General features: G+C 42.4%; 1 protein-coding gene across 3 annotated transcripts in view; it reads right to left on the minus strand.

The window, feature by feature from the left end:
* Positions 1 to 24772, minus strand: part of RPTOR (regulatory associated protein of MTOR complex 1) — a 296305-nt gene that overhangs the window by 87976 nt on the left and 183557 nt on the right. For all 3 annotated transcript variants that reach the window (XM_050920753.1, XM_050920752.1, XM_050920751.1), the window contains 6 exons: positions 21575 to 21650; positions 15070 to 15171; positions 11037 to 11120; positions 8658 to 8768; positions 1315 to 1389; positions 74 to 139 (listed from right to left, as the gene is read on the minus strand). In XM_050920753.1, the coding sequence (XP_050776710.1) occupies positions 74 to 139; positions 1315 to 1389; positions 8658 to 8768; positions 11037 to 11120; positions 15070 to 15171; positions 21575 to 21650 (514 nt within the window). The remainder of the gene's footprint in view (positions 1 to 73; positions 140 to 1314; positions 1390 to 8657; positions 8769 to 11036; positions 11121 to 15069; positions 15172 to 21574; positions 21651 to 24772) is intronic.

The following is a 24772-nucleotide window of genomic DNA, read 5'->3' on the forward strand; positions in this document are numbered from 1 at the left end:
ACATCAAAGCAAAGTCACAGTACAGAGAGAGGCTTAGGAGAAGCATTGTAAAGATCAAGATGTTGGGACTCACCTGCCCTGTATTGTAGCTGTTGACAATCACAGCCAAAATGAAAGCAGTCATAGTCCTGTGTTCAGCCTTAAAAACAAAACAACGCACAACTAATTTTTATCTTTAAACAGGACAGAGAACAACTGTATGCTGCACTGTTTGAAAGGAGAGAGACCATGCTGGCCTTCTTGACTTGTTTGATGTGAATCTCCTGAAACCGTGATAATTCAAGAATCTAAAACTTACAATTGGGTTCTGGAGTTGCTTAATGACAAGCAGGGGCGGCTCTAGAAATTGTGCCGCCCCAAGCACAGCAGGCGGAGGTCCGCCGAAGCCGTGGGACCAGCGGACCCTCCGCAGGCAGGCCACCAGTGGCAGCCTGCCTGCCACCCTCGCAGCGCTGGGAGAGTGCCCCCTGCGGCTTGCCGCCCCAAGCACGTGCTTGGCGTGCTGGGGCCTGGAGCCACCCCTGATGAAAAGTGTCTGGAACAGGCCATGAAACTTGTCCCCCTCCTTTCTCTGAGAACAGGAAGCATGGCTGGCCTGCTTGGCTGTGGCTCTATTGAGAGGCTGTGATTTTAATCAGAATTCTAACAGAAAACAGCCTGACATGTAGAAAGGAGGGCGGCCAGAGACCCAAGGGTTTCTAGAATATTTTCACAACTTAAAAAAAAAAAAAAAGATAGATAGAAATTTCCTGCTATCCCACGTCTAGCTGCAGCTCTGAAATGCCTGACTTAGTTATGTCATCAGGCTGGCAACATGGTCACTTCATGTTTCATTTTTAAGTGAAATAAACAGACCATTTAAAAGAAATAATTTGCAGCAATCCTATTATATTTTACATGGAGTTGAGTGACTGGGAACTATTCTGTATTCCATTGCATTTTTCATTTACATTCAGGATTTAAAAAGCATTAGTGCAGAAAAGGCTAGTGCCCTATTTAGTTCATGTTTGTGACAGCTGTGTGCTTTTCTCACTAGAGAAACTAGGGGTGGGGGGTAGGGGGGTGAATGGGGAAATAGCCCTTAATGTATACTGCTAGAGGGCTATCCTGTTGTAGGATGATACTAAACAGAATACCAGTAAAGGTAGTTACAGAAGGTACCATGAAATTAGATAGCACTTCAGTCCATTTATCAAAACACCCACAGTTCCCATTTCATCCCCACCAATAGCACCAACCACATCGTAGCAGCATAAAAGCAAAGAGGACCTTAGCAAGTTTTAAATAAGTCTGAAAAAGACTCTTTGTCCTTACTGGCATGTAGGGATCTGCCAAGACCGAAAGGAAATATTTGTGACCGTTGTCCTTCACAAGGTCAGCTTGGCATGACTGAAAAATGAGACAGGGAGAAGGAAAAACAATGAGTACAATAACTTGGAGATAACTTCTTGTTGCCTCCAATGGTTTATGAATATTTCATGTCTTAATCATTTTTCTCAATCCCAATTTCATTTGAGAAACAAAAGTAAAAGCAAATTTCCCGGTCAGGACTGCAGTCAAAGACTCTTGGGTATGAAGAGGTGACCAGGGCCTTGTGTTATTTAAAGCAAATAGTTTCACCGCATGTTGGCATCTGAAAGGAATACAAACTGCAAAGTTGCCCTCTGGTTCTTCAGAGCACCCTAGAGAGAGAGGCAGCATTCGACCCCCCTTTGTTCCATGGCATACCTTCACCATGGTAGTTACAAGCCACTAAAGGGAAAACAAGAGGAATCTGATGAATCAGATTTCTGACATTTACAAAATCAAAATAAAATTACATATCTCAGAAGTCTCTTATCTAATTCTCCACCTGGTTTGCTGATGGCTGCTGTTCCAGCCTAAGAAGAACAAGAGCTGAATTTCTCTCTGCAGATCAGATGTTTTGGTAACTTCTACACATCACTCCCTACACATAAAGCTAAATATTCATCTGTACGGCCAGTCTAAGTCCTGGACAAATGCCTAGAGGTCCCCAGACATTGATCATCTCATCATCTCAAAGCACATCACCTTCACAAACTACCTACCCAGACTGGGAGGAAGGGTTGTGTGTTAGTTTTCTGTTTGTTTTTAGTGTTCCTGACTGGCAAACATATCATATGCAGATGTTCTGCAAGTTCTCTCTACATGTCTCTCCCCAAGCACACCAAATCTTAACCAGTAATCTCTGATTTTCCAATCTTGTATTTCTAATGGGCAAAGACTGTTAATAATGACATCTTGTTTGGTGGCTTGGAATTGTGAATAAATGCCCACAAGGAACTATATTGTTCAGGTGAAGGTATTGCTCCTGAAAGGTGCAAGGACTGACAGTCCTGGAGACTAAAGTTCCCACTCAGCACACTGCATGTTTCCCCTACGGTGACCTGTATCAATAAGGTGCCACAGGACTCCCTGCTGCTGTATCAATGAGTTTCCACTCTGATTGACAGCTGATCTCTGAGGGGTGGGCGACTGTCCATTCTTCTTGGCCTATTCCATCCTTGACCTGGGGTTGGAACACAGTTTGGTAACATGATTTACTCTTATCTACATAGGCAAGACCACACTATGTCACAGTCTGGATAGGACACTATCATGTTGTAACGTGCTCTCTGGACATGCGACAAAAAATGCTTGGCAGATGAACCCCACCATCTTTCTCCCCAGCACAATATGCAGAAATCAGGGCTTCTAGGAACAGTATTACAGGAGAAGCAGGCAGCCTGGATTCAAATACTGATAATCATCACCAGGATCCTCTCCTCAGGGCTCCCTTTTTGCTAGCACGAAATCTCAGGCTCCAGGTCTGACATATTAAGGTCAAAGTACAAGAATACATAGCACTAAAGTGACAATTTTGGGTGGAAATCTAACTTTGCTTTTAACTCTCCCTGTGGCAGCGATTCTGCTGTATGTTTCACGCCAGAGACAGCATCATGTATTTTTAAACAAGAATGGAGGACTAGGGAGGAAAACTAATTGTTCAAAAGGAGGGGGCTGGAAAGACAAAGATGCAAGAGAATATTTCATTACCGAAGCAACAAAAGACACACTTTGCAGCAGACTAAAGAAGAGAGGGAATGAACAATGTCAATTTGCAGCTATCCTAGGTAACACTGTGCAAAAGGAGAGCTGGTTTCCTTCTTCCCAACATTTTTCGCTTTCTTCGTATCTTTGCCCCTTAGAAAGACAAAGGCGTCTCAAACCAGTGTGCAGGCAGACAGGCAGATGCCAGCTAAGAAAAGACTGCCCAGCTTTCACTGCACCCCAGCATGCTGCCTGCACCAGCCAATCATCTGAGGCCAGAGAGAGGGAAGCAAATCAAGTAACTCCAGAATAGCTTTAAACATACACTTTGCTAATATGTTCTCTATGCTGTGCCTGAGAACAATATTAATATTCAGTGTCAACATCATCTCCCTACTTCGCATCCTGTACTTGTGAATAATAAAGGCACAAGAACAAAACGTGCTGCAGGGTAGGTGGGAAAGGTTAGCACTTGCATACAATAATAAGATTTCCAATGGTGGGGGAAGAACTAGAGCACAAAAAATGTGTAGCCATGTGAAATTATCCCTGGGGAATACCTATCTGGAGCATTTGTACTGACTACAAGATGCCACTGCTCCTCACAAATCCTGCTAGCAAAGAACATTTAGCTGGCTAGCAGGATGTGTGAGACCATTTAAAGGGTCTAAGCGCAACCCTTCGAAAATCTCACACTGTTACTCTCCACAGTCTTTAAACTCTTAGAAACTTAAAGTTCTTTTTCTAATGTTGTCTTTTCCCATTTTATGGGCACTGAATTCTTGCTGCATTGTTTTAAGTAGAGATTAAATTAACACAACCATACTAGTACATCCCTGTTTTCTATAGAGTTACTGGTTGTAACGTTGACGATCCCAATAGAGTTACACTTCGCTGGGTAACTTGGCTGCCCTTGACAGTCTGGAGGTTCCATCAGAAGAGCAGGTTTTTTTTGGTTAATTTTCTCACTGACTGTAGTGTGGATTTTTTAAGTGAGATATTTAAGATTTGGAGGATGCTGCCCAACAAATTATACTAGTTTAACACAGGGTAAACTCTTGGCCTGACCTCCTTTTCAAGGGCTCTTTAACACCAGTTTCCTTGCTATTTATATACTGCAGCATGCCATACAGTTACGTATGCTGTATAGCACAGGAGGTAGATTGGCTGGAAACACTCCAACAAAACTCAGCCGTGGATAGCTAGAGTCATCTCTGAATACCTCAGTGCAAATGTTTGCATATATGCAGGATTAAAGGAAATATATTCAGACACTAAAAAGTTTTTAAGAACACTCACAGTACAGATATATTTTTGCTTAGAAGACAACACTTCTATTACATCTGATTGCTTTTTCCTGCAACTTGCATGACAAAGGTACAACTCATAAACCGGGTAGTTACTAATTCAGGGCATCTTCTAATCAATCTAAGGGGAAGGATAGCTCAGTGGTTTGAGCATTGGCCTGCTAAACCCAGGGCTGTGAGTTCAATCCTTGAGGAGGCCACTTAGGGAACTGGAGTAAAAATCTGTCTGGGGATTGGTCCTGCTTTGAGCAGGGGGTTGGACTAGATACCTCCTGAGGTCCCTTCTAACCCTATGATTCTATGACATAGTATATTACAAATGCAAGACAGCAGCACACATTCACCTTTGCCTGTTTTCAGTTAGGCTACTTCTATTGTTTCACTGCTCATGCATGGAGGGAGAAAACCAAAACTAGAATAAAAAATTAGCAGCAAAGTCTGCTCTCCAGAGCACAAGGCAAAAACCTCTGAGGGGAACTAGAGGCAGGAAAAGAGCCTCAGGTAACTATACCCCACTAGCAAAAACAAACATGATTAAGCAATTAGTTTAACTCTGGCTGCTCATGTCAATGTAATAATTTCCTGAAAGGGAAGAAGGATACACATACATGCAAAACTAGATGAAGGAAACAGTGTTGATCAAATTAGAACCAGGAGAAAGCAGGTTGGATAATAATAATAATAATAAAAAAAAAAATCAGATTTCTAAAATTTTGAAGTAATTTTTTTTCTTTTTAAAATAAAGCTATTTAAAATAAAATTTCAAATTCTAAAAACTCATATTAAAGTATAAACTTACTATAATCTATTGAATCACTTAAATTAAACTAAAAAATAATATTAAAGCAGCACCTTTGCTTCTAAAATTTTCAAGTTAAGTCATACCACTGAACAGGTCATTGCTAAGAACCTGTAGCCAGAGTTTGTTGAAGGGCTAAACCAGCTTTTGACAGCAGCAGTCACCTCTGCAGGTGCAGAGGGACTATTGTCCTCATTTCAGTTTATTCAATTAGATTAGTTCAATAACTGGTTCAAAGTTGAGAAACTGACTGGGAGCTGAAAAAGCAGTAAAGCTTGTTTTCCTCTACCAATCTATGAATAAAAATTAGATATGAGAGGATGAGATTTACTAGCTCCAAAATTGTGAAGGACATGGTGACCAGAATCAATCAGTTCAATACATCAACTACAGATAGTTCTACATGGAAAACATGTTTTGATAAACTTTGTCTTGCTTACGTACCCTGTATACGTAAGGTAGTGATATTTAACTAATACAAATTTTAAAATGCTGTTTTTGTGCATTTTAACTGAATTCCAAATTCCAGGCAAATACAGCTTGACACAAATCATGAGCAAATAATTAACCACCTAGTAAATAAGAAATGCATCATTTACCATTTTCTATCATAAAGAATGTAAAAATGTATAGTAAGCTTTATAATTGCTTAAATAAATATGTACAGATAGAGTATATGCACTTTGGCAAAAGAGGTGCCATATTTAGGCTACATTTTAGTTGAAAATCAACATGTTTTAAGAATTTCCAACTAATGAGAATCAACCTCTCTTTAAGAAAAATCACTAAAAAGTACAAATAAAAAACTAGATTAAAATGTATTATTTCAATCCAAGTTTACTGTTTTCTGATTTAAATCATCATTGAAATTAGTGATTTAAATCATTTTGAGAACTTTGATTTAAACCAATCCATCCCAGAGGAAGCTTCTCTGGGAAAGTTTTTGAAAACAGGAGCCATGGCTTTTGCCTGGATGGTCGATGTAACACCCGCCCTTGTAAGAAAACAGTTCCAGTTAGAAATGTGGCCATTATGAGAATATTCTCATGGCTTGCCCACTCACGCATACACACTCCTGCTGTACTCTAACACTGTAGCAGTAGTGATTCAGTGCAGTCTAATTAATCCTTCAGTCAACACAATGGAAAACAGCCTTTCATGACTGCCTTCAGCATCTGAGAATACTTTCACTTACATTCTCAGGGCATACCCTGCAGTTGTCATTTCCATCATAAATCTTCTAAAATAGCTATCCCTGAAAGCACTACATTCAAGGAGAGTGCTCTTCACAGCCAAAATACTACACGACACACTGCTGTATCTATTGACTAAGAGCTACATTACCCCTACTCCTTTTGTCCCTTTCATTTCTGGATCCTGCAGATATTGGTCTTGCACTACATATTTTTCATTTTTATTCTTAGAGAGATGAGGGTGAAAATGGGGATGGGGGGAAGATAAATGTACTATAGAGTTACAGGGATTTTAATATTTATTGTGGGCATAATCATTACACAGTCTTTTGATCATCTTAACAAGCCAAAGATGTCTCATCAAGCGCGCATTTAGGCAAGTCTCTGCCCAGTCCAGGCTGGAAGGATGATTCTAGCCTTATTTTTAAAACAGTTCCAGAAATCAGGGAGTATTTCCTCTGATAAGCAGGGCAATCCCTTCACTGGCATGTTTGTTTCCATTGTGGTGCATGCTAATTAAGTTGATTCTACAATATCCCTATTATGTATTGCACCTGTCTCGGGGGCTGAAGCTGCACGGAGGAGCATGCATCAAAACTAAGCTTTTCGATATGAGTTTTAAGATTAATAATTTTAATTTTCTTTGCCATTCGAAAGCCTCTTAAGATGTTAACTAAAATATATTTATAAAACTAAATAGGACAGCGCTCGATCAAGAGAGAAAGAATTCCAACAAATCCACTATCATTCCTTATGCTACAAACAAGAGAAAAGATCATGAAAATATACAACCAATCAACACTAAAACAGGAAGACTCCAACTTTAAAAAGCAGTTGATGCAATTTTATGTCAACTAATAACTGAACCTGCAATTAACTGTAGGTGTCAAACCAGGAAACTACATGTATCACTGCACATTTGCAGCTGCAATTAACTAACTGTTCAAATATTTGTACCAAAAAACAGAGTCTTTATTAAGGCTATCTTCAAAAATCACGATCCCAGTTTTAAGCCTTGTCCTGAAGAATGCCAAAGAGGTACCAGTGCAAGTCGTGAGAGGGAGCCGTCCAGAATCACAGGCTGTGTAGAAGCAGCCCAGTGTCCTGTCTGTTCTGAACTCTTCAGCACTTCCAAGCCCACCAAGGTCAGCTGTCATTGCAGCTCAGAGAACAAGACCAGATTAGATTTAGAGCAACACTGGTAGCTAAACTCTCCAAATAACTAGTTTTGCTCTATTTCTAGGACAGCTTTACAGATGCTGATGATCACCACGTGTTTAAGATGAGTTTGGAGACTGTTCTTGCCCGGAGGGAGGCAAAGCCTGACCAAATGTTCTCAACCAGTTTAGCAAACAGAGCATGAGCCCTCAATATGGACTAAGCCACTGTAACAGACATTTACCTACAGCACTTATAGGCTATGCTGTGCTTATAGCAGAATGTAGACTACAGGCACTACATGTGTAGCTATATGCCACAGTGACAGCAGGCTGCGTCCACACTTGTTACTCTGTATGTAGCTACATGCAATAGCTGCCGCTGCCTTTCCCCGCTGCCTCCCCCATGACAGAGCCTTTCCCCGCTGGCGGAGCCTTCCATTATGGCAAAGAAAGGGTGATGCAGCGGGGAGGCAGCAAGACACTGGATTGCTAAAAACAGCAGTGTAGACTGTAGGTGGTACTGCTTGGGCTTGTAGAGAACTGCGTAGAGTACATACCCTGCGGGTTCAGGTGCACGGAGCACTCTACTCACCTAAGGTATGGCTCAATGTCTACACTACTACTTAGACCTGTGCTAGCTGGGCCTGCAGTGTCTGTACTCTACAAGCTGTCATTAAGTGTGGACATACCCATAGAAAGTAGGTCACCCTTATACAGAAAAAAGCATGACTGAAAAATGGAATTTCTTCCAAGTAAAGTGAGATTTCAGCATGAATGAGGGATAATCTGAGAGAAGAGACATTTCACTTCACGTAGATGGGAATAACTTCCTTAATGAGCTGGTGATCACTTGCAAAAATTCCAGTGACTGGGCAGGGAGCTAAATGAGCCATTTCAAATCAGGCTGGTCACTGCATCAATGGGGATTTCACATTCAGAAATTCTCAGCAGGTAACTCTAATTTACTAGTGACTTTGCAGGTGGGAACTCCTACTAAATGAATACACTGGTTTTAAATCCAGCCTCCTGCATTTCATTGTAGATTGTACTGTCTGCCTCTAACTTTAAAGCAATTGGCTAAGGAAGATAACAATGAAGTATGTTTCTGGAAACAAATAAAGAGCAGTAATGGTTCAAGATTACTCACACTGTCCACCGCAAGAATTTTGGCCCAGATGAAGACAAGAAGTGGTCTCAGTTCCCGAGCTGAACTCTGAAGCAGCTTCAGCACATAAGGGAAAATGCCAACAGAGAGAGCCTGGGGAGAAAGGTAGAACAGCAAATTAGCATAAGTTTCCAAGACCCATGGCAGGAGGACAGCTGGACAGGTGTCAGAATTGCACCCTTTACTACATATTTATGGCACATATGGGAAATCTGGTAGAAATTAGTATCATCCATTTATAGTAAAGAGGGGACCCCTGAGTAGTTATTTATCTCTGATTTTATTCCTGGATGTCCACAGATATCTGGCCCACTGAGATGAAGAGTTAATTTAGCACCAGCTCTTATTCGTTACAGCATGTGATTCTTCACGCCTCATGACTGCCACTTTCCTCCCTCAGATGGGGCTATTTGCTCCCACAAGTAAACAGATTGCAAAAACTCATTAATTACAGTCCTTCCACTGGAAATCATACATGCCTCCCACACTTACAGAGGCTTTTAACTAAGCTACTTGTACGGTATTAAAGACTAATAGCATGCAGGAGGACACATAGCTAGTTAAATTGTTTAGCATTTCACCATTACTGAGTGGCTACTGTAGATAGTCTATACAAGTGCAGTGCAAAATAAACCTGACGGGAGGAATTCTGTCCCCCTACTCCAGCACCTATAGCTACACCAGTGGCGTAGTGATGTATAAGGGTTGTAAACAGCCCACAGGGGGCAAGGCAGAATTCCTCCCTTCACAGGCACTGCACTGGGCTGCCATAGGCCAAACATGGTATAAAACAGGGGTCGGCAACCTTTCCGAAGTGCTGTGCCGAGTCTTCATTTATTCACTCTGATTTAAGGTTTCGTGTGCCAGTAATACATTTTAACATTTTTAGAAGGTCTCTTTCTATAAGTCTATATTATGTAACTAAACTATTGTTGTATGGAAAATATACAAGTTTTTTTAAATATTTAAGAAACTTTATTTAAAATTAATTAAAATGCAAAGCCCCCCGGACCAGTGGCCAGGACCCGGGTAGTGTGAGTGCCACTGAAAATCAGCTCGCATGCCGCCTTCGGCACACATGCCATAGGTTGCTTACCCCTGGTATAAAACTAGTGAAGGAGGCCCCGGGGATGTACCACACACTGCTGTGGTGAGTCTGGCTTACAATGCAGGCCATAGGAGCACAAGGAAGGCTACAGTAATTTCGAATTGCTCATGTTTTGCCCCCACAGGAGCTTGCAATCCAGAGAGTTTAAAGCCACCTTTGACCCCCTCCCTTCTAGGGCTACGCCTCGTGTGCTATGCTTCCGGAAGGTGCAGAACAGAATCTGACCTCAGTGGTGTGGGAACAAGTCTGGGAGGAGGATGACAGAGAAATCTGCGAAGGTCCCATCACAGGATTTGTTCATTCCCTGCTGTCAAAGTCTCACAAGCACCCTCTGTTAACAGAAGGCACCTGAAATCATTTACATCTGTATTTCAAGTGACACTCCTGTTCCATTCATATTTATTACCCACATGGTGCTAGGCATGCAGAAGGCGGCTGTCCGTGCCCTGGACAGCTCACATGATCTAAAAAGACCAAATGGATGAAGGACAAGGCAAAAGAGATACAGCATACAAGTCAAGTGACCAGGGGGATGATAGACAACTGGCTAGTTCCATGTTTAATTTAGTTTATATGACAGTTTATAAACTCTAGCCATTTTTAACTCTTACCTTGTTAATGAAAATATTTTATATATTAAAAACATCAATCAACTACCCCCAAGCTGCTCCTTGCCCAGTTATAGCTAGTTCAGACCAAGCGCAGCTGTTTGACCTTCTCCCTCAATCCAAGCTGCCATCCTCTCAAGTGCATCTGCCCCAGGCATGAAGGACAGATGAAACAAATGGGTCTGATCCCATAACTTCCTGGGGGTGAACTTGTTTCTTAGCAAAATTAAATGCTCATGACTGTTACTTGGGTTCAGGGACTTCATTTCATCTGGATAATTAGTTCCATAGGTCTCATATGCCCATTAGATGCTCTCTGTATCTCCACATGTACTTCTATGCAGAAGCCATCACTATTCATAATCTCTGCTGGAAGAGAAGGAGCAAAACATGGACAATGTGGACTAAAGCTGATGTGGACTAAATATAAAGGATTCTCAGCAGCTTCCAAATCCTGCTTAAGCTCTGGCAACCTGACTGATGTTGACCTCAAGGCCATCTGACTGCTGTCAGATCCTGATCAGTGCTCCAAACTCAGGGCCTATTTTCCACACCCTGCATTCATAAATCATTCTTCAGACCATATTGTCTACACTGAAAAAAAAATCACTCCCTTTCAAAGGGCCAGTGCAACATTGTACACACCAAGCTAACTGCCCAGGGACCCAGGTCCAGAAATCTTCCCAACAAGTCAAGAGCTCGCAGCCGGTGCACCTGGCTCAGCAGCACCTGCAGAGAGAGAGAAAAACAAAGATTAGTGCCATGAACGGAAAGCCTTGTAACAGCCAGGCAAGTATAACAAGACCTCCCAGAGGCTCCCCGCTCAGACACATCAGCCTCATCTAAGGCTTAAGTTTCAAACAAGTGAATCATGTTGAAAGGCAAGAGAGCTGACTGACTGGAGTCCTGTCCCATCAGCGCTCTGTGAGTACCAGCCATCTTCTAAAGCAGCAATGCTACCCCCTGAAAAGTTTTATGCAGACATATGCAAATGTTTTTTCTTGGAATGCAGTTTGTTTTCCCAACTCTAGGAAAGTGGGGTTTCTGACACATGCCATCTGCTCACATCTCTCTCAGGCACAGAAGCAGCGATCCAGCACAGGCCTGCTAGAAGCAGCCATTCTGGCTGTGAAATGTTCTCTCCTGATTTACAGAGGGAAGACAGGAGACAAAGCAGGAGCAGGATGGCATCCAGTGGAAGTGTTTGGGATGAGGAGTAAGCCCCATCTCCCATTACCCAAAACAACTCGGAAGCAGAAATAAGTTTTTGCTTTCCTTGGCAAATGGATGTAAGGGACTAAGGATTTAAGCAAGGGGTCACATTAGTCTTCAATAAAAATCTCATTAAAACAGAATTTGATGCCGATAAGGAGTAGTTCTACTGGCTTACATTTACTGTGGTGTGAAATATGCACAGATTGAGACCTCCAGATGTGAATCTCTTTACCAGATGTAAGATTTTGGAATGCAATGTTTAATCCTCTGTTTACAATGAGTAATATCCCCCAGTATGGATCATGGCAAAAGCTCCCTGATCTGGCTCCACAATTTGCCCCCTCGCTCCCCTGCATTATTTGGTGGTCTTCCACTTTTAAAATTAAACAGCAGTAACTAATTCTGCCTGGGTCATGCTTCATTCTGCGGCCCACTAGAGTGACACTAAGGCTCATGTGCAAGACCAGAAGGAAAGGACGGCATTTATGTGAGGGTACAGAGAGCATACTGACCTTTCACCTCTCAATAATGCTCCAATCCTGATATAGCTCAAAAGACGAAGGACTTTAGTCATGGCACCCTAGCTGGCTTCTGTCTACACCATAAAACCACTATATAATTTGGCACAATTAGCAGTGTGCTCAGAAGAGGCCTGGCATTAGTAACATGGAGCGCTATTTTAGACAGTAGCAGACATTAGAGGAGGTGGGGCAGGGTAGGTCTGAGAGTAAGAGAGGGTGGTGCAGGCTAGGTGTAAGGTGCATTGGCAGAGAAAGCTGAAAGCAGGTGGGCTGTGCATATTATTCCCTTTCATAAGAATTAAATAAATCCACACATTCTGTCAAAGACAGAAAAAAAATTAGATGTAATTTTAAAAGGGTTTCTAAATGAGCATGCAAATGGATCTTACTGCTGTTAATATCACACAGGCGTGTATAAATTAAAATATCTCCAAGATTTAATTAAACTTGCAATTCATTATCTGAGAAAAGTATCTGGGTCTCTTTTATGCACATCCACTTTCCTGAAGCAAAGCGACACAATGACCTGAAGACAAAAGTGATATGGACGCAGGAACCATGTGACAATAATGATATGATCTTAAAAGAAACCAGGAGGGAGATTTTTCATAGAATATCAGGGTTGAAAGGGACCCAGAGGTCATCTAGTCCCATCCCCTGCTCAAAGCAGGACCAAATCCCCAGACAGATTTTTTTACCCCAGTTCCCTAGGTTACCCCCTCAAGGATTGAACTCACAACCCTGGGTTTAGCAGGCCAATGCTCAAACCACTGAGCTATTGCTATAAGAACTGCAGCGTCATACCAACTGCATCGGAGTAATCTCTCCATTCCCTAAAAGGATACAGGGGCTGCAAGGATATTTGGAGGTCTGGATTACAAATCAGTTTGGTTTGTTAGATCAGACAGCTACACATAACTCTCAGTAGCTGTCCAGCAACAGAGGGTCCTGCTCAAGGTTAGACGCAAGCAGCATTTTCAAATCTGGAGTACCAAGCCGATAAGGAGGGAAGCGGATCTGAAAAAGCCAAGGAAGCCTGAGCATGCAAGCTGCAGCACTGCCTAGGCATGGGAGGATAATTTATGGATAATGGGGTCCAGGCTTTAGCATTAAAGCGCCGAGGTAATGCAGGATTGAGGAAATCAGGTCAATGCAGCAGCAGCAGCTGCCATTATAACAGGGCAACACTGCATGAAACAAAAACTCCCTCTGCAGCTCCTATTTACTTCCATGGGGCAAGTGATAATGCTGTCCATCTGCACTCTCACAGCCTGGAAAAGAAGTACCTCAGCAAGGATTAAGAATCTACTGCTCAGGCTTGTTTCAGACTCTCAGACTGAATGAGCTAACTTTTCTCTTTGTAAAGTTCTCCTCTTGCTTTTCTCTGAATCAGAAATCTGGCTTTGTCAGATCTTCCCCTGAGACAGCAGTGATTCTAAATGGACTGCAATTTTTATAAGTCAATAAAAGACCATTTACAAAAGGACTGTTTTCCTGTCCTTGGCAGAACCAGGTTTTACATGTCTGGCACCATGCCTGTGGCACTCACATGGCCCCCTCTCCAGGGATACATTCGCAGCAATGTACCTCTTTAGGTCACAGGGGTGCTATTCAGTAGACATAAGATCTATGTGACACAGCATTCAAGAGCGGGTTGAAATGTGCACTCTTCCCCCTCCCAATTATTCACTGACACATCCCGACTCAAACAACAATCCCCATTTATAAAGCAGTGTGTGAACACATTTACCCTCCACACATAGCAATACTTTAACATTTACACTGGCCGCGGTGCTCTATCCTAGTCTCACCCTTTGAGATGATGGAAGCATACTCCTGAACCAGGTGAGATCTCATACTACCAGAAGAGCTTCCTAGCGCCAACTAATTCAGTGGAAGGCAGTGGACATAATGCCAGAGAAGAAACCTGCCAGTTTCCATTGCAGTGACAGATATAAACAGTACATCTCTTTTTCCAACTGATCTCAGCCTCTGGAGGCTCAGAAAAATTAAGATTTGGCCTCAGAAAGATTGATGGTACTGACTGTTAGTGGCTGTTAGAGGGAAGGTGAGTCTTTTCCCATTATGGGCATGGAAAACAAATGTCCTTGGACATGTGGAAGACTAGGACCCGTTCCTTTGAGTGGGAGGGGATGTATATTTTTGTACCTAAGGGAAAGGATTTGCATTTGGGGGTGTAGGAGGGCATTCTGCCTTCACTCCCCAGGAAACTTGGTTTAAGATGAGACTCTAGTGCTCCCCAGGGTTCACTCTGAAACTGTATTTTTCCCTTTCTGTAGATGAACTCAGACCAGCCCAAGCAGATAGGAAGGAGGAGTGCAGAGGAGCAGCAGTGGCCTTCTGAGCCTCATGCCTGTGGTGCTTCCCAATACACCCGGAGGTGTGATACTTTGAACACTTCTCTATAATTGTACCATCCCCCTCTTTCCCTGCCAGGGGACAGATACAGGAACCATTCACTAGTCACTTTGCAAATATAGAAAGAAGACAATGTCCCTGCCTAACAGAGCTAGCAGGTATGATGGGAAAGTAAGGGAGGAAGAAATACAGCAAGTGCACCATTCTGTGAAAAAGCTTTGCTGATTCACAGCTAAATAGGAGAGGGCGAGGGAGCTTGATGCTGTTGAAGTGCTGCTAGACAACAGCAAGAATTTATGCTTATCTGAAGGTGTAGAGTTGGAGGGACAAAGAGGGAAGACAAATATGTCTTTATCAGCAAGGGTCTAGCAAACACACAATCAGGTTCAATTAGTCCTGAATGAGCCCACACAGTTTATATACCCAAACATCATCTGGCTGAGTGCATAGCACTCGGCAGGCAGGAAAAGAAATGCACGTAAACACATTCACATGAGCGCCCATGAGTCTGAGCAGTGCCAGCTAACTTAGCTCGCTACCTGGCCCGTGCCAAGACGACTCACCTGTAAAACTATTGGCAGTTGTTCCGGCGGGTTCCGGTTCTCCACTCCCATCGTTAGCCACACCTGGAATGCTGTCAACTGCTCAGCAAAGAATGGGCTGTGCTGTTGGAACGAGAACAGGGAAGTGAATTCTGTGCTGTCCTCTTTGTGAGGATGTGCACCTGTGTGATGTTTGTCTGCCCCTAGACCAAGTGAGACCACAGGCTTTGGCATCAATTAACTAGTATGGTGTGTTGTTCCCAACAACTATTCCTTTCAATTAAGGCACATAACTAGTAAAAAGGATTTCTCAAACACCGATCTTGTGCACCCTCAAAAAGCACAGGAAATATGCCAGACTCCCCTGATATAAACATTTGTTTTAAAAAAGGGCAAGGGGAAAGGAGAAATAAGGTGGGCTAAGAAGATCTCTTGAGTAAAAAGGTTTTGGGAAAATTTGAACATGTTTTTCCACATGCAGAGTAGAGAGAGCAGCAGATAATTTATCTTCCTGTAGAGGACGTTTCACTTATTTAATGCATGGCTCTGCCTTTGCCAAGTCCAAGGTGAAAATAATCAAGCAAGAATGAAAAAGATGTGAGCCCCTGTCTCATGCTCCCCGGGCTGCCTTACAGCTCCTATGAAAAAGGCTGGCAATTCAAAGATGTAGTTTTGGGGCTGTATGGAGGGTTTCTCTTTACAATACAAATGAACAAAAAACCAAAATCCCTTCATTCCCTCACATCCACTGATCCTGGTGGTGATCGGCAGAGTATCTAAGGGCTTCAAGTATGCAAACAAGAAGAATCTGAAACAACTACTTATAATAATGAATTCCCTGATTCAGCAGGTAAGATTGTAGCAATTGTGACAGACCCAGACCAGTGGGATACAGGAGTCTGGTAGAGGGCAAATAGACTAGTCACTGGCTGAGTAGTTTTCTGTTCCCTGAGTGACCAGAGCAGGGGCTGCACTGGAGTAATCAGGAACTTGCTAGAACCAATTAAGGCAGACAGGCTGATTAGAACACCTGCAGCCAATCAAGGCAGGCTAATCAGGGCACCTGGGTTTAAAAAGGAGCTCACTCCAGTCAGGTGGGGAGGAGCCAGAGGAGAGGAAGTGCATGTGAGGAGCTGAGAGCAAGAGGCGCAAGGAGCTGAGACTGAGAGGGTGTGCTACTGGAGGATTGAGGAATTATCAGACAATCAAGCATTATCAGACAGCAGGAGGAAGGTCCTGTGGTGAGGATAAAGAAGGTGTTTGGAGGAGGCCATGGGGAAGTAGCCCAGGGAGTTGTAGCTGTCATGCAGCTGTTACAGGAGGTACTATAGACAGCTGCAATCCACAGGGCCCTAGGCTGGAACCCAGAGTAGAGGGCGGGCCCAGGTTCCCCCCAAACCTCCCAACTCTTGATCAGACACAGGAGGAGCTGATCCAGACTGTGGGGAAGATCACTGAGGTGACCAAACCTGCCAATAAGCGCAGGACCCACCAAGGTAGAGGAGGAACTTTGTCACACAATGCAGGGAAATAAGCCTGGAACTGACTTGCGGAGTACTGCAAGAATCCAAGAGGAGATGCTATTATGGGGAAGAAGGATGAAAACATTGCTCAGCACTTGGAAAACATCTGAGATAACTGGACACAGGATCAACCTGAACAAAGGAATCTTGAATTAATCACATCTGGATTAACATTTAAAAAATGTAGGGGAGTTTTCTCTAAATCTGAGATATTCATACACTGGGTTACAAACAATAACAATGGCTGTGTTCTGATAGAAAACTACTCAAAGGGACCACAGAGTTACAGAGTGCTAATGGAACAACTGCTTTATGTTCTGACCATTATTCCACAGTTACACTGCCCTTTTCAAGCATTTGGAGTGAGAACTGTGCTGGTCTCCAGCAACCTAGACACAAGGGGAATGGTGTGAATGATAACCAAAAAAAGAGCAGTGGAAGTGCTAAATACTCAGAGTAGCAGGAAGTGTTACTGTGGTGGTCCTATAAACAGGGTGCCCACCCAGGCATCCCTATAGCTGAACAGAAACGTACAGTAAACTCTCAGTCTGAGATTTGTCATTTTTGTGGATATTAGCCTGAGGTTATTGGTGCCCGTTGCGGACTGCAATGTGTGTCTGTGTACAGAATATAAAGTGAGATGCCAAGAGACAATACATTTACACTGACTGCTTCATGAATGAGGTTAGGAACTATGCATCACAAGAGGCAAAGAAGCAAACAAGTTAGATAGTCCTAAATTCCTCTTTATAAATCACCTTTCTACCCCATATACCCTTCCTAAAGGAGAATAGATGTGGGAGGCTGTCCACCCTACAATTTCAGACAACTCCTTTGATCTAAACCTATAATCCTGTTGTGTGCTGGGAATAACTCATCACAAAGTGCAGGAGCATCTCATGGCTGCTGGAGAATCTCATTCAGATCAGACCAGGGCACACTTAATTTTAGAAAGCGGAGACACCGGAAGTGGCATTTCCTCATTGTACAGTGCTTTCAGATCGTCAGGTGGAAAATGCTATATAAGGTAAGCACAGGGTATTATCAGTTTGTACTTGATAATTGTGAGTGGGATAGATAAAGGGCAAGTTCATCTTGGCACTCATGGATTTTCAATATTCTTAATTTCTCTTTGCAGGGGAAATCAGTCATTTGTTTGGGATTTAATTCTAACCCCTGTGGGACCAGGAAGACGTAAAGCATTGGCACAAAATGCACTGTCATTTAGGGTGACCAGAGAGCAAATGTGAAAAATCGGGATGGGACTGGAAGGTAATATGAGTATATATACGATAAAGACCTAAAAATTGGGACTATCCCTATAAAATTGAGACATTTGGTCACCCTACTGCCATTTAACTCAGCTGTGACACTAAGGGTTCATGACAACTTGCCATCAGCATGGCAGGATCCCCTGCTCTAGATTCTCTGGGAAGAACTATTCCTTTTGCCTTATGTCACATAAGGCCTGCAGTACAAACAGGCTGAGAGCAAGGGCCAGCTATAGGACACAACAGCTTCCAGAGTAGAACTTCAATGGGAAAAAGAACCTTCAAAGCACATTCAAGTGTGCATGTGCACACAACTCCAACATGCTTCTTCTCTGTAAGAATGCGCCTGGACTACAGGCTCCTCTCTAGCAGATAACCCTGTTTTTCCAGCGTTGCCTAGAGAATAATACTCAGAAGTCAGTGGCTTATGTTTTTTATAATATGCGTTTGAAACAAAACAGCTCTGAAGAAGAGATTATCAATCACTTTATCCAAGGCTGGACTGGAATCTAAACCAACAGTGGCCAAAAAGGCCAGAGTACAAATGGCAGCTCAGTAATCCTCTGACTCCCACTAGAGCATTTGACATCTGAGACACTGATTGCTGTTTCTGCCAGCCCGTTATGAAACAGACTGATTAACCTTAATAAAACTTACCCCCGCCCTGCATTAAACAACAATTTCTTATAGGATTAGCACTGGCTGGCAGCAGCTAACCGTGTCCGATATACAATGCTTCCTGCTGGGTATAAAGCAGAGGTTTGAGGGCAGAATGTTTATTTCGAAACCTAGGGATTGATCAAGGATGTTCAACTGTCTTTCCATTTCAATCATTTGTCAAAGCTTCACAGCAGAAAGCGAAGCCCCTTCCACCCCCTCCCAAACTGAAAAAATAAGCTTCACCTTCTTTATGTCTGTTTGACAAAGCAACACCCTCCTTCCTCTTGCAAGCTATACAGCCAGCCTTGGCCATATCAGACTTAGAACACAGCATTGACTGGAGCTTGGAGGATAGCTTGTTTTCACTTCTGATTGTCTTGCTTAGGTTATAAAGTGAATAGAGTTTGCTGACTTCTTACCTAGTCCCTGGTGAATATTTCTCTCTTCTCACCCCTGAAGCATGCTCACTGTAAGTCAGCCGAACTGGCAGGCAGTTTTCAGATGCCCAAGACTGCCACAGGGGGCATATTATGTGCAGTGTCACAGAACTGCAATAGCAGGGGACACTGAGGGCCAGAATGGGGGCAATTACATTTATTGCTATTTCAGAATACAGAATATGTATAGAAAAGAGAAGGGGATTAAAGGGTGTGTGAGCATTTACCAGCTTCACCCCCAAAAGAGCCAAAGTGTTTGTGCTGCAGTCAGTCACTTGGATACAACTTCAGCCAGTAAACCTACTGGGAAAATACAGTTTGATAATATGCATGGAATGCAAGCCCATTACTATAAAAACTCATTTTATTCCACTTGTGTGTGGAAGGCCGAAATCCAAAATACAAGTGTAAACTAAAGATTATACCCTATCCCCGGATACTTAGTATCATCCAAGACCCATATCCTAGGACACATTAAAACTCCTTGCATGGAAGGTTTTAGAAAAAATCATTTATGTTGCAAAGTAAATACCAGTTTCATTTCACTTGCTAGGTTGACTAGTGCTCATTTACATTAATATATTATGGATTTATGCTATATAGATTTTGAGGTTATATTCTGGAATCTATTCAAACTGGTTGATCAAACTACCTGCAATAGGGCTAGGCAAAGATTTCTCTTCTGATTGTTTGTTTCAACTTTAACAGCTATTTAGTATGCATGGGAATAGCTAGTTCAAAACCACAAAAATTTGCATATTATCATCAGAGTTACTCTCTGAACCAGCTCAATCACAAAAGGAGTCTAGCAAATGCAGTACTTTATTCTCATAAATCTACACTGGACTCTCAGCCAGTTACTGTAGTGCATTTGGATGCATTGCAGATCAGATCCTGCTATACTTGCTGAGATACGGAGTTTGCTATATAGCTATATTGCCTCTCTTGTAAACTTATATTAGGATCCTAGGCCTAGAAAACGGAAGACAGACTGCAAGGCTTTTTATCTCTGTCCGCAACACTTCAACTCTCATCCTGCTTCTTCTGTCTTGATTACAGCAATCTCCAGGCATGTCTGCACTGCAAGAACACACTGCAGCTGGTCTAAATCCTCTGACTCAGTCTCTGGGGCTCAGGCTGCAGGGCTATAAAATTGCAGAGTGGCTGTTTGGGCTCGAGCTGGAGCCCAGGCTCTGAGACCCCACGAATGGGGAGGATCCCAGAGCCCACGCCTGAGCCTGAGCGTCTACACTGCCATTTTATAGCCCCAATAGAGCCTTGTGAGCCCAAGTCAGGTGATGCGAGCCAGCCACGGAGGTTTTATTGCAGTGCAGAAAAACCCATCTTCTCTCTGGCCTTTCTGACAGCAACCTGTTCCCTCTCAGGTCCAGTCAAACTGTTGCAGAGATAATCTTCTGTGAATGTTACCAAAGGCATCACCTTCCCAGTGTGAGAAGCTTACAGTCAAGAGAGACTGACAATACAAAAACACACTAGGAACCACAGAGCGAGGTATTAATTTACCAGTGCTTCTTCGGATTTGTTTTTAAACATGGATAACAACAATTGATCACTAATCAAAAATTAAATTTATCAATTCACCATCTAAAAATTATGAAACTAGGGATAGGCAAGGAATTTAGGGAGAACTATTTCAAACAATAGGTCAGATTAATAAGATAAATTATTGGTAAAGGTCATTGAAACAGAGCATGAACAAGTAAAAAACACCTACATCTGTTTCTGGAAAACGAGGAGATAGATCAGATGAGAAAGAAAACTGGGGTGAAGAGCAAACAAAAACGTTAGCTGGGAAAGATGTCAGAGTCTCTTATGTTCTTAGATTTGAAAACTACTACAGGAATGTCAAAAACCAAAATAATCCCATATAGGAAACCCAAGTTAAAACATTCAGGCTCTTCACTGCTTGAGATAAGCGAAAGGGCCACAACAAATGTAGTGAATCTCATTAATGAGAGCACTTAGTATTACTAAGTCACCTCCTGTTCTAAAGAAATGGTGTAAAGTACCTCCAAAGTTACCGAGTATGACTTTGCTCTGTATTATTTGAAGACACCTCCATTAAACAATTAATTTCTGCAGGTTTTTACTGGTTATTAAAAATGATTGAATGGTAAAATCACAGTGGTGTGCTGTATTAGTAGAAAGCTCACTTCGCTGACCTATCTGAAATGTCAGAGGCCAGACCTAGAATCTACAGGTTTCTGCCAGTAAGAATTTCTTCCTCCCCACCAATGTTTAAAACAATGAAAACTGGCATTGAACAGAAGAAACCCTCACCCTGACTTGATTATGACACCTCACTAAGAGAGTTCTAAAGTATAAGTGCACATATAACTCCATATGACTGTACAAGCAAGGTCTCTGAATTCAAGTGCATTCACTCATACAGAAATGTTATATGCTAATGAAAGATTTTAAACTGACCCTAAGCCTACTCCTTTAAATGAGATGATTGGCAGTTTATGATCTCCCAGGAAATGTAAGCTCCGCCCAGTCCTAGTCCCTTGGCTGCATGAATTCAAGACTTAATAAAAAAGGAGATTTCATGGGCTGGAACATTGACTAATGGCTTAAACTGGACACAGCACATTTCAGTGCCTCAGTAACTTACCCGAAATGCAGTTCCTTCCTCTATGATTGTTGGTAATTGGGAAAGGCAAATATCAACTGCAAGGTCCCAAGCTTGCCTGGAGAAACAAGTGAAAGACAGGTCATCCTGGGATATGAGTATATAATGCTGGGAGAAGTCTGAACTGCTAATTATTAGAGTATGGACAACTTACAGAGATGCCAAACTGGCTTAGTTACATGTAATAGCCCTTGAGTTCTCAGGAGGCCAGTTCGTACTCATGCAAAGCGGTGACCGCAGCCGTTGTCCAAAATCACAACACACCACACAATCTCAGTAAGCATACTACTTCTATATAAAGACTAGATTCCCTCTAATCTAAAAGGCAGGCAGACTTATCTGATTTTCTACTTTTCTGCCCATGTGTTTATATGGCACAACAGGTGTATTTTTATAAACTGAAAAAACAACAATCCTGAATTGACTGTAAATTGGTAGGTGGAAGTTCTTACATTACAACTCCTCTGCTCGGCGAGACCTGTAGTTAGTTGGCACATTTCTAGCACAATTCAAAGGTAAAAAAACCATGGAACTCTCACAGGCATTAATGGAGTCTGGCACCTTGTTACTCATATGCGACACTGTATGACTGCCACTCAGTACTTACATGGTTTGGCAGACACAAAACTCATCATGAAATGTTGATATTATCTATCTACTTAACTAGAAAACGAAATCTGTGCCTGCTCTCGTTTTAACTGGAACAGCCACTTTTTAAAGTGAACTTTCATGTTCTCATTATCAAATTCTCATTGCTGTCTTATTAATATCCACCAGCAGGGGACAGCTCCAACATGACCCACAATCCTAAAGCACACACAGAGGTGCCGAGTACATCCTCTCGAAGATTAGCTTCCAGTCTATTAGGCATGCCAATATGCTTCATCAAGAATTACTCCTGTTGACAGGCCCTGCGAGTCACAACTCACTGATACACTGACAGGATCATGATAAAGCTTCTCTTCAAAATTCTAGACTTGGAAATTCTGTCAGAACCTGTACTGCTGAAAGGTGGCCTTATCTGCATTAATCCTACTCTGATCTGGGTTTTGCATGGATACCTTGTTTAAGGAGATTTGTTGTACACATTTGTGCTGGTGATACGTAGACAATGAGCCAAGGAAAGACATAGGGAAATAGCTGAAAGATCTTAGGGCTCATTCTTGTTAAGTTGTACACTGTAACAGAAGTTTTAGCGGGGGAGGGGCTCGGAAATCTACCAGAAGTGACTAATTATCAAACAACTGCTCAAAAGACATCCAGTGTTTTTTATGGGTACGTAGTAGAAGGGGAATTAATGCCCCTGAAATGAGGCAAGTTACTCGGTCAAGAGGTAAGTCAGTACTGGCCAAACTGCCAGTATACCATCCTTGGTGAAGTGCTGATTTCACAAGTTTTTCATATTTTCATAGAATTTAAGGCCAGAAGGGACTACTCGATCATCTACTCTGACCTCCCGCATATCAAAGGTCACTAAAGTTCACTCAGATATCCCTATACTAATCCCAATTACTTTAGTTAGACTAAAGCATTTCAGTCCTACAGAGACCACACTGTTGTGTGCCACAGGCAGAGTCTAGAATAGGCCAACGCCTGAGACCCCTGAAATGGCAAGGAATTGATTAGGCGAGAAAAACCCAGAGGATCCCAGCAGAGAAAGGCTCCATGCTGCAGAGGAAGGTGTAACCCCCCTAAAGTCTCTGCCATTCTAACCTGGATGAAATTCCCAGGCAACCAGTTTGATCCTGAGATTGTAAGCAAGACACATCAGCCAGACATTCAGGAAAGAGGATTCTCTGTTCCACTTCAGAGCACTGATCCATCCCATCTCCAGCTACGGTCAATCTCTGATGTTTCAGAATAAGGCACCAACCCAAATACATTTGAAAAATTGTGCCTCAAGGGAAAAATTCCTTCCTGACACATGCAGGCAATTGGCTGAAGCTCTGAAGCATAGGATTTGATTATAGTTATCTTATTGCAAAGCTTCAAGTCTTACGAGCATGTTAAGGGCAATGTAGGCAGTCATGTTCTTCCAAAGGACTACGAAGGATGAGGATGAACAGAAAGATTCACAGATTCCAAGGTTAGCTGCCCCAGGCACAGGTCATAAAATTTCTCCCAGCAGCTGGATTAAAGCATATATTTTAGAAAGATTTCTAATCTCATTTTAAAGACTTCAAGGAAGGTCAAGTCCACCAATTCCCCAGGTAAACTGTTCCAATGTTTTATCACCCTCACTGCTAGGAAATTACATCTTATTTCAAGGCTGAATTTGTCTAACTTCAGCTTGCAACCACTGGATCTTGTTACACCTTTAACGGTAAGATTGAAAAGCCCCACCCCCACCCCACTCAATGTCTTTTTCACATGTAATTCCTAGACACAGTGATCAAGTTACCTCTTTGTCTTCCCTTCGATAAACTGAATACATTGAGCTCCTCACACCCCACAGTGCAAAAAATAATCTAGCCCTTGGATTTTTCTGCTTGGTATTTCCCTGTTTATACGTCCAAGCATTGCATTAGCCTTTTCACCATAGAACTGCACTGAGAGCTCATGCTGACGTGATTATCTGCCTAAGTCACTGCTTTCCAATACACAGTCTCCCATGCTGTAAGTAACCACCTGAACGCTTTGTTCTCAGATGTACTCTCTTGCATATGGCTATATTAACACACATTTTGTTGGACTGTGACCATTGAACCAGGTGATTCAGATCACCAACAGTAACCTGTCCTCCTCATTATTTACTAGACCACCAATAGTTGTCATCTACAAACTTTACCAGCAAAGATTTTATATCATTGTCTAGATTGTTGATAATATAAAATAGCATTGGACCAAGAACTAGTTCCTGTGGGACCCTGACAGAAACAGCTCAGCTCACTGATATCCCCTCATTAACAACTACATTCTGAGATCTGTCAGAGAGACAGTTTTTAATCCATCTAACGTGTGCCCTGTTAATTCCATATGACTCAAGTTTAATACAAATGTCATGTGGTACTAAGGGCTTCTCCACTTAGAGGCAGCGTGTAAATCTGCAGCACACTAAGTCACTGTATGGCCCTGCTCCCATGCACTAAAAGTTCGCTGTGAAATAGCAGCTTGTCAAAGCACACCACGGAACTTTTCATGCATGGCAGTTTAGTGGGCTGGAAATTTACATTCCAGTTT

The sequence above is a fragment of the Gopherus flavomarginatus genome, chromosome 12, assembly GCF_025201925.1.
Source record: "Gopherus flavomarginatus isolate rGopFla2 chromosome 12, rGopFla2.mat.asm, whole genome shotgun sequence".
Classification (NCBI taxonomy): domain Eukaryota; kingdom Metazoa; phylum Chordata; order Testudines; family Testudinidae; genus Gopherus; species Gopherus flavomarginatus.